The sequence below is a fragment of the Typopeltis vanoorti genome, chromosome 2, assembly GCF_054136105.1.
Source record: "Typopeltis vanoorti isolate ZY-2024b chromosome 2, IOZ_Tvanoo_1.0, whole genome shotgun sequence".
Taxonomy (NCBI): Eukaryota; Metazoa; Arthropoda; class Arachnida; order Uropygi; family Thelyphonidae; genus Typopeltis; species Typopeltis vanoorti.
The window spans coordinates 69601332-69615399 of record NC_143550.1 but is presented as its reverse complement, the minus strand read 5'-3'; the positions used below and the strand labels follow the sequence as shown (position 1 = coordinate 69615399).

At 32.0% G+C, this 14068-nt stretch overlaps 1 protein-coding gene across 1 annotated transcript in view; it reads left to right on the top strand.

The window, feature by feature from the left end:
- LOC150109148 (synaptotagmin-7-like) overlaps window positions 1-5299 on the top strand; it is a 100679-nt gene extending 95380 nt beyond the window's left edge. Inside the window, exon 6 of the mRNA XM_090401710.1 lies at window positions 4992-5299. Coding sequence (XP_090257836.1) covers window positions 4992-5299 — 308 coding nt within the window. The remainder of the gene's footprint in view (window positions 1-4991) is intronic.
- The last annotated feature ends 8769 nt before the right edge of the window (window positions 5300-14068 follow it).

Here is a 14068-nt window from a genome sequence, read left to right as displayed (position 1 = left end):
ATTCAGAGAGAGAGAGAGAGAGAGAGAGAGAGAGAGAGAGAGTACAGGATGTTAAAACGCTGCTTGGCTGAGGTAGATACGAAAAAAAGGAAACTCAAATATCAAGATGCAATTAAAATATCTGAATAAGAATGCGTTACATGGAATTATTCACACATCTTGAAAAGATATCAGACAGTAAAAAAAAAACATATGATTCATAAGAAATTTGAAACCAGTGCAATTACAATGAGTGCAGTTATACTAGGAATCTGAATTTAAATTGATAATTATTTTTTATTCATTTTAATGTAATAATATAAATAATACGTATAAGTAATGCAATTAGAGGGGAAAGAAAATACGCAAAGCGAGATTTCCATTTGTAGAATTATGCGCTAACTTACTAATTTCTACTCTCTCTCTCTCTCTCTCTCTCTCTCTCTCTCTCTCTCTCTCTCACACACACACACACACACACACACACACACACACACACACACACACACACACACACACACACACACACAGTAATAAGAAACTTTCACAAGACCGTTGAAAACAATGGAGTTCATGTGGATCCTATACCAAAACAACTTTTACCAAATTTGAATTTAAAAATTAAGTTGATTCTTTTACCATAAATAAATGATGTAATTAAATATAGCAGAATTAAATACAATAATTTTACAACAAAATGCAGTCTCTTACCTCAGGAGACACTGCAAAATAAATATGTATCTTAATTATTCATAATCAGGGTAGGTATAGTAAATGCATTATTAAATATAGATAAACATTGATATCATGTTCTTAAAGAATTCTAAACACGCTCAGTTCCCGGTTGTGTTCATTGTGTCTCGTATAGTCTAGTAGTAACGAATGTGCTTTAGTGAACAATGTTCTGTAATTAGAGTTTCTGTGTCCAGAATCAAACCCTTCGTTATTTATAGAAGATTGTTGACACGTTATCTGTGGATAACAATTATGGCCTGGGTATAACAGAAAAAGTAACGCAATGTTAGCGGTGGTTCCAGAGGATAATAATCCTCTTCATTTACTGTTCAATGACTTTATTTTGCACGAAAATGCTCCACCTCATTTGCTTAATTAAACTATTAAAACAAAATCAGGAACATTTTAAAATTAAATGCTTCTTCTCTTTCCCTACTATCTGAAGGGTTCCCGAGTAATTGTCACGTTTCTTTTTATCTCCAAAAATGTATTTTCATTATATAATGGGAAAATAAAATATTTTCTCATGAAACTTCTAACGTGAATTTACATTTTTCACTTGAACAGTACTAGAAAAAGTCAATAAGTTACAAAGAAAAGTCGAAGATCAACTGGAGATGAATGGAATAGCCGATGCGTATGTGCATGTTTGGTACATTGTTCTTGCTTTTCTCTTACGGTAAGAAGTGTTTGTCACGAGCAGATCACAACTAGGTGCTGACAAACAAGAAGTTCAAGGTTAAGTTATCAAGTTGGTAAGATTAGGCCTACGGTCTTCTGAGATTCCTTGGGAGAGAATTCAAGAACTTCAGTGGGAACTTCTTCAACATCAACATTACAGTCCCGATATCGATCCACACGACTTTCATCTGTTTAGACCTCTGAAATTGATGGCAAACATTCTGCTGGTAATCAGAAGGTTGAAAATGAGGTGTGGAGTTGACTGAGACAATAACAAAAGGGTTTATGGAGTTGGTCTTCTAGGACTGATATAGAGATGTGACAAGTGTATAAATGTTGATGAAGATTACATAGAGAAATAAATCTTTAGAGTTTCGTGTTTTATACTTTTTGGAACCACTTGTAACTTATTTACTGATTTTCCACTCCTATATTCTACCTTTCCAGGTATAATAATCTGTCCATACAACAACAGCTTATTGTCATTATAGAGATATAGTCAACCTGGGAATTCTGTGAGTATACAAAGGATGGTGGCGAATAGATTAGAAAAGAGAGTATCTATACACTCATATAAGAAATTCAATGTTTGTTCAACAATTTTAGCAAAAGCGACCCGAACAACAAATATTAGTCTATTCTCTGCTGTGTGCGTGTGCGTGTGTGGTGTGATCAGTGTAAAAATAACATATTTTCACTACAAAGAAAGTTCTTTAAAATGTTATGTTCCCTGGAAAGAAAGAAAGTAACATCATAATTCAAGAAAGTGTTCCCCTTTTGACAACTTCAGAAGACAACTAATCAAAGCACTTCTAATTTAAGAAAACACAATATTTACTGTTGCCTAGTTTATACGAACGAGAGAGAAAACCACTCTAAACCTTACATTATTAAAATTTCTAATCTGTTTTAATTAACTTCCTTGCTAAAGTCATACATAATTCATCGTTCATATATTATTTCTCAGACAACAGAGAGAGAGAGAGAGAGAGAGAGAGAAGAGTGTAAATTATAAAAGAAAACTGTAAACGCAACTCTTACGTAGGAGAAGATTAGTGACGAAGGCGTCCTACAGTTTTCATTTGTTTATTTCCTTCACCATAATTTTCGTTAAAGTAGGAAGTTTTATAATCAACTTGAAAGACAAACCAAAGCATAGCTTATTTGTTGTGCATAGTTAGCCATCATTATTATTGTAATTATAATGATGAACTTTGTATGATGTCCGGCAACCTTCATTTTTCGTTCTCATGATTTACCTTCGTGTCTCTAGGTTTCGTTTATAGTGTTATTTAATTAAAAATATAAGTAGCAGTAATTTTATTCATTCATTATTCTCTCTCTATCTATTCCTAATATTTATAGCATTTTTAAAATAAGGATTTATATGCAAAACCAATATTGAAAGCCAGGTAGCTTAATAGGTTATTTCTGTATCGTTTACTTAATTTCGTTTACTTCAGTAAGAAGCTTAAGATACAATTCTTTCATGTTTACTTGTCAACAAAAGATTCTATTTACAAGATATTAGCGAACGATTAGTGGTTAGACGTGTGGACAGCTCAGTAGTTAGATGCACGCTGTTTCTCTGTTCCACTTTATCTCATATGAACTGCGAAACACGTTTAAATGAAGAATGGAAAGGTTTTAATAAAACCCACAAAATGTTCGCTCATAGGGAGTTTGGTTAATTTTTAATAGAGGGTACAGTATGAGAATACCATTCAAGAGGACATTGGTGTAGAAGTTTTGGTTATATATAACATGTTAAGGATTCCAAGAAAGTTTTCTGGTAATGTGCTTATCTTGTTAAAAGCATGACGTTATAGGTGTCTTGAGCCAGTCTAGACGGATATTCAACAATTGGGAATATCTTAAAGTGACTCCGCGGACTGAAAAGAGAGCATATTTACTTTGTGAAAATAAGCAAGAAATTTAAATTCAAGTCTTGAATTTTTTAGTTACCTACCCAGTTGGTTTTCCAAGATAAATGGAATAATAACAAAACGAGGATGGATAAGGGTTAGTATATTTAACAGTCTAAGTAGAATTCTAATATATCAAATGAGCTTGCAAATTTATTAATTTATAAGTTCAGTAGACGTTGAGAATAACTGTTTTAAGGAAGAATTGTTCAATATTTTAATTTTCATATTAAATATACTTTTTATTCTCTGTTCATTATTATTCTTTTTCTATGAGAGATAATAATAATGATATATGACTGGAGTGATGCTATTGATTTACAGATCAACTTGTGTTTTGCAAAAAAATAGAAAATTACATTTATTTTTATACACTTGTAATTAATGTCAATAGAAAACCATACCAATTCACCATAAAGTACACCTATTTCTCAAATCATAATTAGAGAGAGGAGTTATAGCATGCCAATTACTCCTTTATCCATTGGAAGAGAACTTACATCTGTATGATAACAGCATCGGAAAATAGTTGGGTTATTTACGGAATCAAAACTGGACTGTCTGCTATCTGTTTCTACACTGGATGACATCGAAGTTCAAGGACACAAATCACAGCTTTCTTTTGTTCCATTCCAAAAGTGACAAAACTGAACCAATTAATAAAATGTCCTACTGTGCAACTTATATTAAAATTAAATTCAACATCATTTTAAATTATTGTATTTTATACATAATTTCACCGTATCTCGGATTAAAGAGAAGTCATTTAATATGTTTACGAATATTCCAAGCGATTCGGTATAAGTAAAGTTTGCTATTCTCGTAGTAAGGACTGTGAGTATCTTTGATCATTCAGTAATTCTTCAGTAAAAGTCATAACTGCAATAAAATAGGAATTGTTATTATGGTTTTAATTCCGTGTCCTGTGTTGACCATTAACATAACTTATCCTGAGTTGTAATACTTGTTTTATTGATTAATTTCTTAATTATGCAGTCCTCTAAATATTAATTCATACCACGACTTGGCATATAACCAACATACCTTTCTCTTCTCTTCTCTCTCTCTCTCTCTCTCTCTCTCTCACACACACACACATACACACACACACACACGGTAATGTTATACTGATAAGCATTAATATATTATATTAGCAATTTATTGTTTTTATGGCATCCACATTACTCTCTCATTTAATTTGGACATCCATTAAGCGTGATGTTTCCCAGAAATTCCATGGTATGAATACAATTTCAATAACAAACGAAAGGAAAGATCTTAATTTTAAGTTGCAACAATTTCCTGTTTCTGTTTGTAATGAATAATCTTTGATTCATTACATCGCGTTAGTAAACCATCTTAGCAAAGTTTAATTGGCGTCCTGAAAAAAGCAATATATTATACGATAGCAAAGCAACGACGCTAACGTCATTGAAATTCTCGGAACGTATAAATAAATTACTGCTAGCATATTGATAGGAGGTCGTTGTAATCATTCTTGCAGGAATTTGTGGTTAAGGTACATCGCGCATTTAATTCTGAATACAGAAACAGAAATGCCTGCCCCATTTATGATACAAGAAATCAATTGAAAGTTTGCTTTTGTCCTGTAAATTTGTATCATTTCAATAACCGAGCATACCACTTATTTTGTTTTCTTTTCTTTTCTAGATCCTTATGTGAAAGTATGGTTACAAAGAGGAGAAAAACGACTAGAGAAAAAGAAAACTGAGGTCCATAAGAGAACTTTGAATCCAGTATTCAATGAAACATTTCAGTTTCTTGTGTCTTGGGAGCATATTAGAGAAACATCTCTTTCTGTTACCGTTATGGACTGGGATAACATTGGCCGAAACGAAGCAATTGGTTGCATTACACTCTCATCGCGCAGTGGTCCAACCGAGGCCAAGCACTGGGGTGATATGTTAGCTAAACCCCGGACAGCGGTCGCCCAATGGCATCGACTGAAATCTGTCTGATAGACTAACTACAACGATATTGTCTGTTAGTTGTTGTTTCTTATACCCCTTAGCTTGTGGCCTTTCAGTCTCTGGTTGAAGCAGTATGGATACATTAGCTTTGTACAAAATGGACTGTATTAGAGATGGTGCTATGGAGGAAAAGACTTATTGCTTTCATAGTTTGATTTTTGATTATTGAGTGGTAGTTTATATGCATCTCGTAAACTTGTGCCTGAAATATCGTATGTATTTACCCAGATATAATAATCACTATTTTTCTGGTGTATCGTATTTAAAAAAAAAAAAAATTACCCATATGTTTAATTACTTCCGACGCCACTGGTCCCTACAAAACAACGATATTATTTCATATCATAGATATGTGAATATCACATCGACATTTATGGTTAAAGATATGCACCTTATTGCATGTTATTTTCGTATGTCTTTCGCTGCTGATTTACTTTATACTGTGAAATCTTTAAACATCTATATTTTTACATATTTCTTGAGAAAACGCTGATGCTATGGTAAACACTTTTTTGCATGAGATATAGGTATTCATTTTGATGTAATGATTTCGAATTGTTTTTACTGAGACGTGAAAAAAGTCTTAAAATCAAGATCATTCTCACTTTTGTCTAAATGACATACGGGAATCCAAAAACGGAACTGGTGGTAATCATATATATGAGAAAATGGAATTACAACTTCGTACATAAAGTTCAGAGAGATTGGCTCATTAAGCTTCTGTTATAGAAGACATTAGTTAAACAGATCGTGTTTAAATGACATAGTAATGCCTCTAGAAATGTATGTATATACATAAATATATATATGTATAATCTATATATATATCTGTTGTTATACATAAACAATGTTATAGGGATGTGCAAGATCCAGGGAACACATATACACACAGAGACATACACAAGCATGCACATATCTGCTTGGTCAATGTAGCCAACGGTCTCTAGTAATAGAAGTCTAGAAAGGAATGTACATATGTTTGTATATGTGTATATTTGTATTAAGTATTTGCGCCTGTGTTTATATATATATATATAAATACATAAACCACAATAGTTTATGTATTTAGGTAAATTGTGTATTTCAGATAAGAATCAGACGATAGGTGTGAATATGTGAATACAATATCCAATGTTGATTCGATGTAGCAATCAACCAATCAGAGTCCGATACTCAGCTATAACTAGAATATTCAGCAAAGAGAGAAATCATTCGTAATTAATGTATTCTCGCTTGTTGAAATTATAGTGTAATCTCCGTTGTAATGATAAGAATGGTAGTGGATATAATAGTTACAAAATATTTTTGTGCTAAAGGTTATTAGCAAGTTGTTGAAACCATTTCCGAACTGTCTACTACTCAAATCTCTCTTTGGAACTTTTTTTTTAAATGTATTCACCTAGACTGAAATATTAGATTATTCTGATTTTATGCTTAGATATTAAACTGTAGTGTGCACATTCAAGTGACGTACTTCGAGCTTTCTTGTTGTTGCTATTAATTTGAAAAATTAATTACAGCTTTAAAAATTCGAGATTAAAGCAAATTTAACTAGTTCAAAACACGTTGATATTTTTAATTCACGTTTATTTTTGCAAGCATACTTTTAAATGATAAATAAAAAGATGAATCGATTGTTTTTTATTCATCATATTTTGTTAATTAATTTTTCTCATTAGATTCACATATTAAAGTAAAATATATTTAGCTCTTTATGATTCCTTCGTAGGGAAAACAGCAAATTTTTCCTAATAACTTTTACAGCTTATTCATTAAGTTGAAAAGCCAGATTTAATAGGGAAGATTCACACGATATAAAAACAGATCCGGTTATTTTCATGCTATCATAAAATCTAAAAATTAACTATAAAAGTTATCCTTAAATATAATTATTATCTTTTCGAAGAGTCTAGAATTAGATATGAATCAGGTATCGCCTTAAATTAATATTCTTGTTGAGATATCGCTTCTGAAATGAAATAGTATCTAATTAACGATATAGGCAATCCTCATTATCCAACAGTATGCTTTGCAGTGATTGCTTAATCAATACCTCATAGTATAATGAATACCTCATAGTATCTTATTAGGATGATGTGAAGTACATTTAACTAATTATTCCTTCCTCTATCTGTAAATGGATTGTCAGCTTCCTCTCCGATTGTACGTTAAGGATCATTGTGGAGGGTTTCTTTTCATCCGATTTTTCAGTCAATGTCCCAGGGCTCTGTGTCCCGTGCTTTCATCTACTACCTTTTATAATTACTTTTTTTTTTTTATATTTGCTTCTTGATAAACTTCGTGGATTTATTAAGAAACTTTATCACAATAGATATGGTTTTATTATGGATAATCATTGATATGGTTTAAACATGGCAGTGCATAAATGCTGGCAAAATTGCGGCGCATATCATATACATTTCTCAATTTCTAAAGGTGCCAAATAACCAACAGTTTCTACAATATGAGAACAATATAATTTTTTTCTTTTACTCTTCTGCGGTTGGAATAATATTTATTTATTTAATAACAATAATAATGAATTCTCTTTGTGAATTCAGCCACGAAAAAAACTTGTTGCCTGTCGTACGTTGGAAAAGTTCGGCGAAAGTCAAGTATGTGGTGGGTGTTGATATTTCTTTTCATTAGATTTTTTAATCAATGCTGGTGTTCTCCAGGGCACATCAATGATCCATAGTGTTCCTGACGACAGTTATCTCCACTCCTCTTTCTCACTTTCTAAACCCTGCAATGTTCGAGTAATTAGTGTTTCAAGATCTTCTTTAAGGAATGCCCTCACTGATATCTTGACATTTTCAAGTAGAGTGAGGATAACCTGGTGAACTTTAGTACCATCAAAATGCAGTTTTGTCTTATTTCCAGTAAGAAAGACCTTGCCTCAGTTTTCTGTTCTTGAGTTAACTCTAATATCTACCCTATCATAGCATAAGCACATCAGGTCCATAGCCTCTTCATTCTCCAAAACCTGTGACATTCTTTACGGTTCCAAACACTACTTCTCTCCTGCTCAACTCCTGAGACTTTATAAAGCTGAAGTCCTCCCTACCTTGGAGATACTGCGCTCACATTTGGGGAAGCGTACATAAGATCCCCCATCCTGAGAATGCTTCACTGTATTTCAGAAGCGAATAATTTGCTTAATCGCTTTCCCGTTGACGCTCTGTTTCTAGATTAACCCTTTTTTTATAGATATTTCCATGGGCACTGCTCCACTGAATTGGCCGGTTCCATCCTTTCACTTTCGTCTAATCATGTACGAACACAAGCAGCTGGTCAACACCCTTATTTAGTTCAACTGAAAGTCATCGAACCAACTTCTTATTCTCCACTTTCATTACTTACATCTCTGTCCTTTGAACCAGTCTTCCCCATACTGTTTCCAAGATGATTATAATCTTCGGGTCTTCGAGAAACACAAACAAATCCCTTTATTCTTTCTAGCCACTTGACCACTCACGACACTCTCATGTCATAGGTCTTTGGACTTGTGGTGTGTGGCTAATAAAACAAAAATAGATAAAAATACGACGATCTTCTTCAACTAACATCTGAGTAAATAGTATGTTAGGGTCATAGCTTCCAAACATCCGACACTGATCAATCTAAGTGTAAGTTTTTAATATTTTTAATTTTAAAAGGGAAAAAAGGGAATAGGCTGTAATAGTTACTAGTATACAATGATATTTTGTGATAGATCTTTTATAAACATAATCATAAGTAGATCAGTGATGTATTCTTCTTTGAAAACCATTATTTCAATTGTCTTTAAAATGCGAATATTATAGGTATAATATTAAAAGTGCGCTGATTTTAGAGATGTGGACCATTCTTTTGATGAAAATGAGAAAAAAACTGAAGTAATATGAGTGAGAATAGGATATGGGAATCGATAATTTTGGACCATGTTACGTGTCTGTGATAATTTATACCATTGTGTATTTACAAGCCACGGATTTTCTAATTTCAAGTTATACTCTTGATGATACTTTTGGGTTCTTAGCTGTAAGAGCGAACCCAATGACCATGCCCCTGAAATCTTTCGCTACTTGATCCGACAAGCGTAAAATTTATTCTGTTATTTTACTTTTATTAGCGTTCCACACAACATTTCATTAAAACATTATTCGATAATTAAGACAGGCATACCAAACAGTTCGTTCTAGTCTGTATCCATATTGGTGGAGTATTGAACCAAGATGGATACCAGAGAAATATCAATACTAACATGGATTTGCACACTACTTCATCATCTTATCATGAACATTTTTCATCGATATAACTGTTTATCAATAATGACAGATTAATTATATCGCTGTTTAGATAAATCTTATGCTTATATTTTCATAAAGTTCCAAATTGCATATATTGTACATATATTTATAAATGAGGATGTTGTAATTAAATGTAGTGCTTATTTATATATATATGTGTGTGTATATATATAAATATATAATATCATATAATATTAAAATTTAAATCAAATATGCTGTACAGAAAGTTTAAAATAACTTAAATACTGTTTACCGATCTTCAACTTTACCGTCTTCTGTTTTTCCAACTTATTCGCTTTACCATTTCTCCTTGAACATCGACTTTTCTAAAATGGCCTTCATAGCAAACATGACCGCTGTATACATAAGAGGAAAGATCCTCCGTCATATTTTAATGTGTAAAATTGTTACTGCAGCACACTGCCTCATACGGTGAACAACGAACACTGTTCTCATGGAATTATTCTTAAATGAATGTATTGAAGCCGCAATTTATAACACAGTTAACTTTTCTTTTTATTTTATTACACAAATACATACGATCCTCGACTTTAATTAAAGTATTACATATTCTCTTATGACAATGAATGCAGCGTCTACTATTTCGCTGAATAGAGAGAATTTCTATTAAGAATTGTCGATAAGTATCTAGAATTTACCAGCACTGCTTTCATTAGTACTTTTCATATAGGTACTTTTCAAATATAATGAAAAGACAACTCGAACTTAGATATGTAAGACTATATAATGAGATAAAACAGAATCAACGATGATAACTTAAGAAATTTGATTTATTAACCTAAATATGTAAATCTTCAAATATATAATGAAATGATTTATTATGTCCTATATGTGTACTTGAGTGATTATCTAATGCATTAACAAAAAACTATGTTTTGTTTTACATTCTAAAAAATCAAATCACTGATTTTAATACATATATAGATCCCATTACTATTTGTAAAATACACTAAAATAACAAGATATTTCACTAAAATAATTTAAAAATTTCTGTTTTTAATGTGATAAATCTAATAATTTTGTCATATATTACTGAACAATGTTAATTAATATTTTGTTCGAGTTCATTTTAGTACGGTACATATAATATTAATGAACGCAATATATATTCCAATACTATCACTAACTCCGAAAAGTGTCACATCATTCTGTTTTATTTTATCCAATTCCCACTCTTCTTCTTAGCTTTTTTTTCTGCTTCTACAGTGCATTTCAACGAAAATAGTTGTTTATGGAGAAAAATAAAGAATGAAATACTTCTAAATGAGATGACAAGCAAAATTAATTGCAGGTATTATAGTTTTACTGTTGTCCATTCATTTTGGCAAAGTTGAACATAAACTACCTCTCTCTCTCTCTCTCTCTCTCTCTCCCCTCTCTCTCTCTCTCTCTCTCTCTCTCTCTCTTCCGCTTTTACGTTGGACTTCAAGAATTTATTTTTAAGCGTCGAATAGTCTTATATATTAATGTATTTCAATGTTTTTAATAGTGTTGTGATATGTTAAATAAAAATTATGCAAGGTATCTCTGCATGATACGAATATTTTACAACGACAGATTGTTCGTTATGTAGATGTGATCTAAAGTCTAACAGCACAATTTATTTATTTCCTGAAACAGGAAGAAATAATGGTCTGGTTAGCCAATAAATGAGAATTTTAAAGGATAGTTTATCCTACCAGCATAAGGGAGAATGTAAACTCTTGGTATACAGAAGTATGGTTTGATTAGAGTATGCTTAGATGATGAACTTTGACTTTTACCACTTTTAAGGTAGTCGTCAGTCATTCAAGTTATTTCATGAATTATGTATCTCTGAATTTCATTCAAAAACAAAATAAATAAGATGTTTGTAATCATGGGAGTAAGCGATGAAAGTTTTTTTAAAAAACTATGTTGAAGAAAACAGTATTTTTTCGATTAAGCGAATATTGGATAAGAAACGAAAACTGCTTGTTTCATGTGATGCACCAGACAACCAAATGAAACATATACATGTCTGCATTGCTAGCAGTTTAATCGATCTTCTTCTCATTCTTTTCACTTGAGCAATTTCGCTTTCATTACTAACCGATCAACATTTGGTTTATAATTACTAAAAAAGAAAGAAAATATAAGAAAAAAGGCAAAAAAAAAATATTCGTTTACCTCTTCATTTTTTTTTCTACACATATATTGACAGAGAAGGCTGATAATAGTTGGTAAACATTTCTAAATTAAAAAAAAATCATTCTATAAGGTTTTGATAATTCTTTGTAAAACTAAACTATCTTAAAGATTCATAAAAACAATTTACTGCGATCGTTATTATTTTGGTTCGAATATTATCAGCAATATTATTTCGGAAAACCAGAAAAAATAATCCTTATTTTCTGGGAATTTTATTTCTTTATGAGTTATTTATCATCTTTTGAAAAAACTGCTAGGTGGCGTACTTACGACTTGCCATCAAGATACAGACGACTGCATTGTTAATGATCGACTACATCTACAAAGACTAAAACGGCCATTAAAATTTCTGGGGCAACATTACGTCTCTCTCTCTCTCTCTCTCTCTCTCTCTCTCTGTCTCTCTCTGGGGAAGAATTCTTTTAAGAGGAATATTTACCTTCCTCTTAATAGAACTGGTCTGATTTAATATTTCATACCGGTCTGAGACAGTCAAAAAGAATACAGACTATTGGAAGTTGTAAAAGAAAGTAATATATTTCGAGGCAGTCGTAATTTTATGAAACGGAAGAGTTTTAAAATGTCCATGTGGTAGTCTAGTCGAATAAGGTACTTGAAATCCTGTAAGTTTGCTCTCAAAAAAACAAAAGACAAACTGCCTACAATTTACAGTCTACCATATAATTGATATGCTATAATTATACGTGTGCTAGCATTGTGGTTATCAAGGAACTTCTGTAGTATTTGGAAGTCAGCGAAATAAATGTTTCATTACTACAATAGAAGAATCCGTTTACTTGCGTATGGAAACTGTAAGCTCTAAGCAGCTATTAGACTTAGTGATTGTTGTAAGCATGGTCGTACTTTATCAATCAAAATGAGCGATCACAACTGACGGTAACTGATTAAACAACTTGCAAAACCGAAGGCGTTTTTATGATATGTATAGTGTTTATTCAGCAGCGCACGGTATAATCTATCGTTCAGCTAGATTATGTATTAAATAACCGGTGATGCCATTGTGTATTTTTGTATCAAACATCTTACGAGCATTCATGAAGATGTTTTTCTTGTTTATCTGTGTTATGTGGCTAAATGAAGTAAAGAAACATTGCTTAGTTTGAGTGTTAAATTTTTCTTGAGTGTGTACATTTGAAGTGTTTGTCTTCCTGCAAGCAGAATACTAAATGATGGTTCATAGTGTATTTGAAATGAAAATGTTTATTAAAATGAATTGAAAAGCAGCCTAGTTGTATTAAGTTGTAACTAATATTGCACCAGTATTGCTTGTGCAACATAATGATATAATTTTCACTCTACTGGCAGGTGTGTGTGTGTGTGTGTGTGTGTGTGAGAGAGAGAGAGAGAGAGAGAGAGAGAGAGAGAGAGAGAGAGAGAGAGAGAGAGAGAGACGAAAATGCAAAGAATGGATCTCATTAGATAATTAAAAGTTCACTATTAAAAACCCTAAAATGATTAATATTGATCATGCATACTGAATAAATGTTGTGCATCAATATTGCAATGTTTTTCACGAAATAAATAAATAAATAATTTATTTATGGCATAATTTCGCAATATTGATACACAGCATTATTCGATATGCATGATAAATATCAATCCTTTTAATGTTCTTTAAAAATGCACTCTACATCAAAAACATTCACAAAATCGTAAAATAAAAGTTTCACTCATTGATATGTGTTTGATAGTAATAATCATGATAATCATTAAATTCCTGATTAACACCCACGTGGGCTGTGGAGAATATAATGCTAGTACTACCTGAAAAGTCGACATTATCTGTAATGATTTCATTAATATTAAACTCATATTTTTCGGTCTTCTAAGGCACTTCTAACTGTATCAATCCACCTACACGGTGCTCTTCTTGTTGATCTTTTTCCTTCATCTGGGAAAAAACAATGGTTTACTAACCTTTCCTCAGGCATTTTTGATTAAGCGTCCATACTACCTGAGATTAACTGTACTCACAAATTCCTGAATGCAAACAATGTCCATTTCTAACAAGAAAAATAAAGAGACAAGAACAAAACAAAACAGATAGTGAATAAAATGATTAGTATATGAAAATAGAAATCACCGAAGATAGAAATCATTTGAATTTTTGTTTCCTGACGATTCTTCAAGAGCCTCTGTTGCTCAGTTAGTTTCGAATTTCGTTCCTTTGGAAAGGACTGGGTTCAAATCTCGTCTAGGATTCTAAGAACCATTATCAGGGATTTTCAGTTGACGGTGGATTATCCAGTTTCAG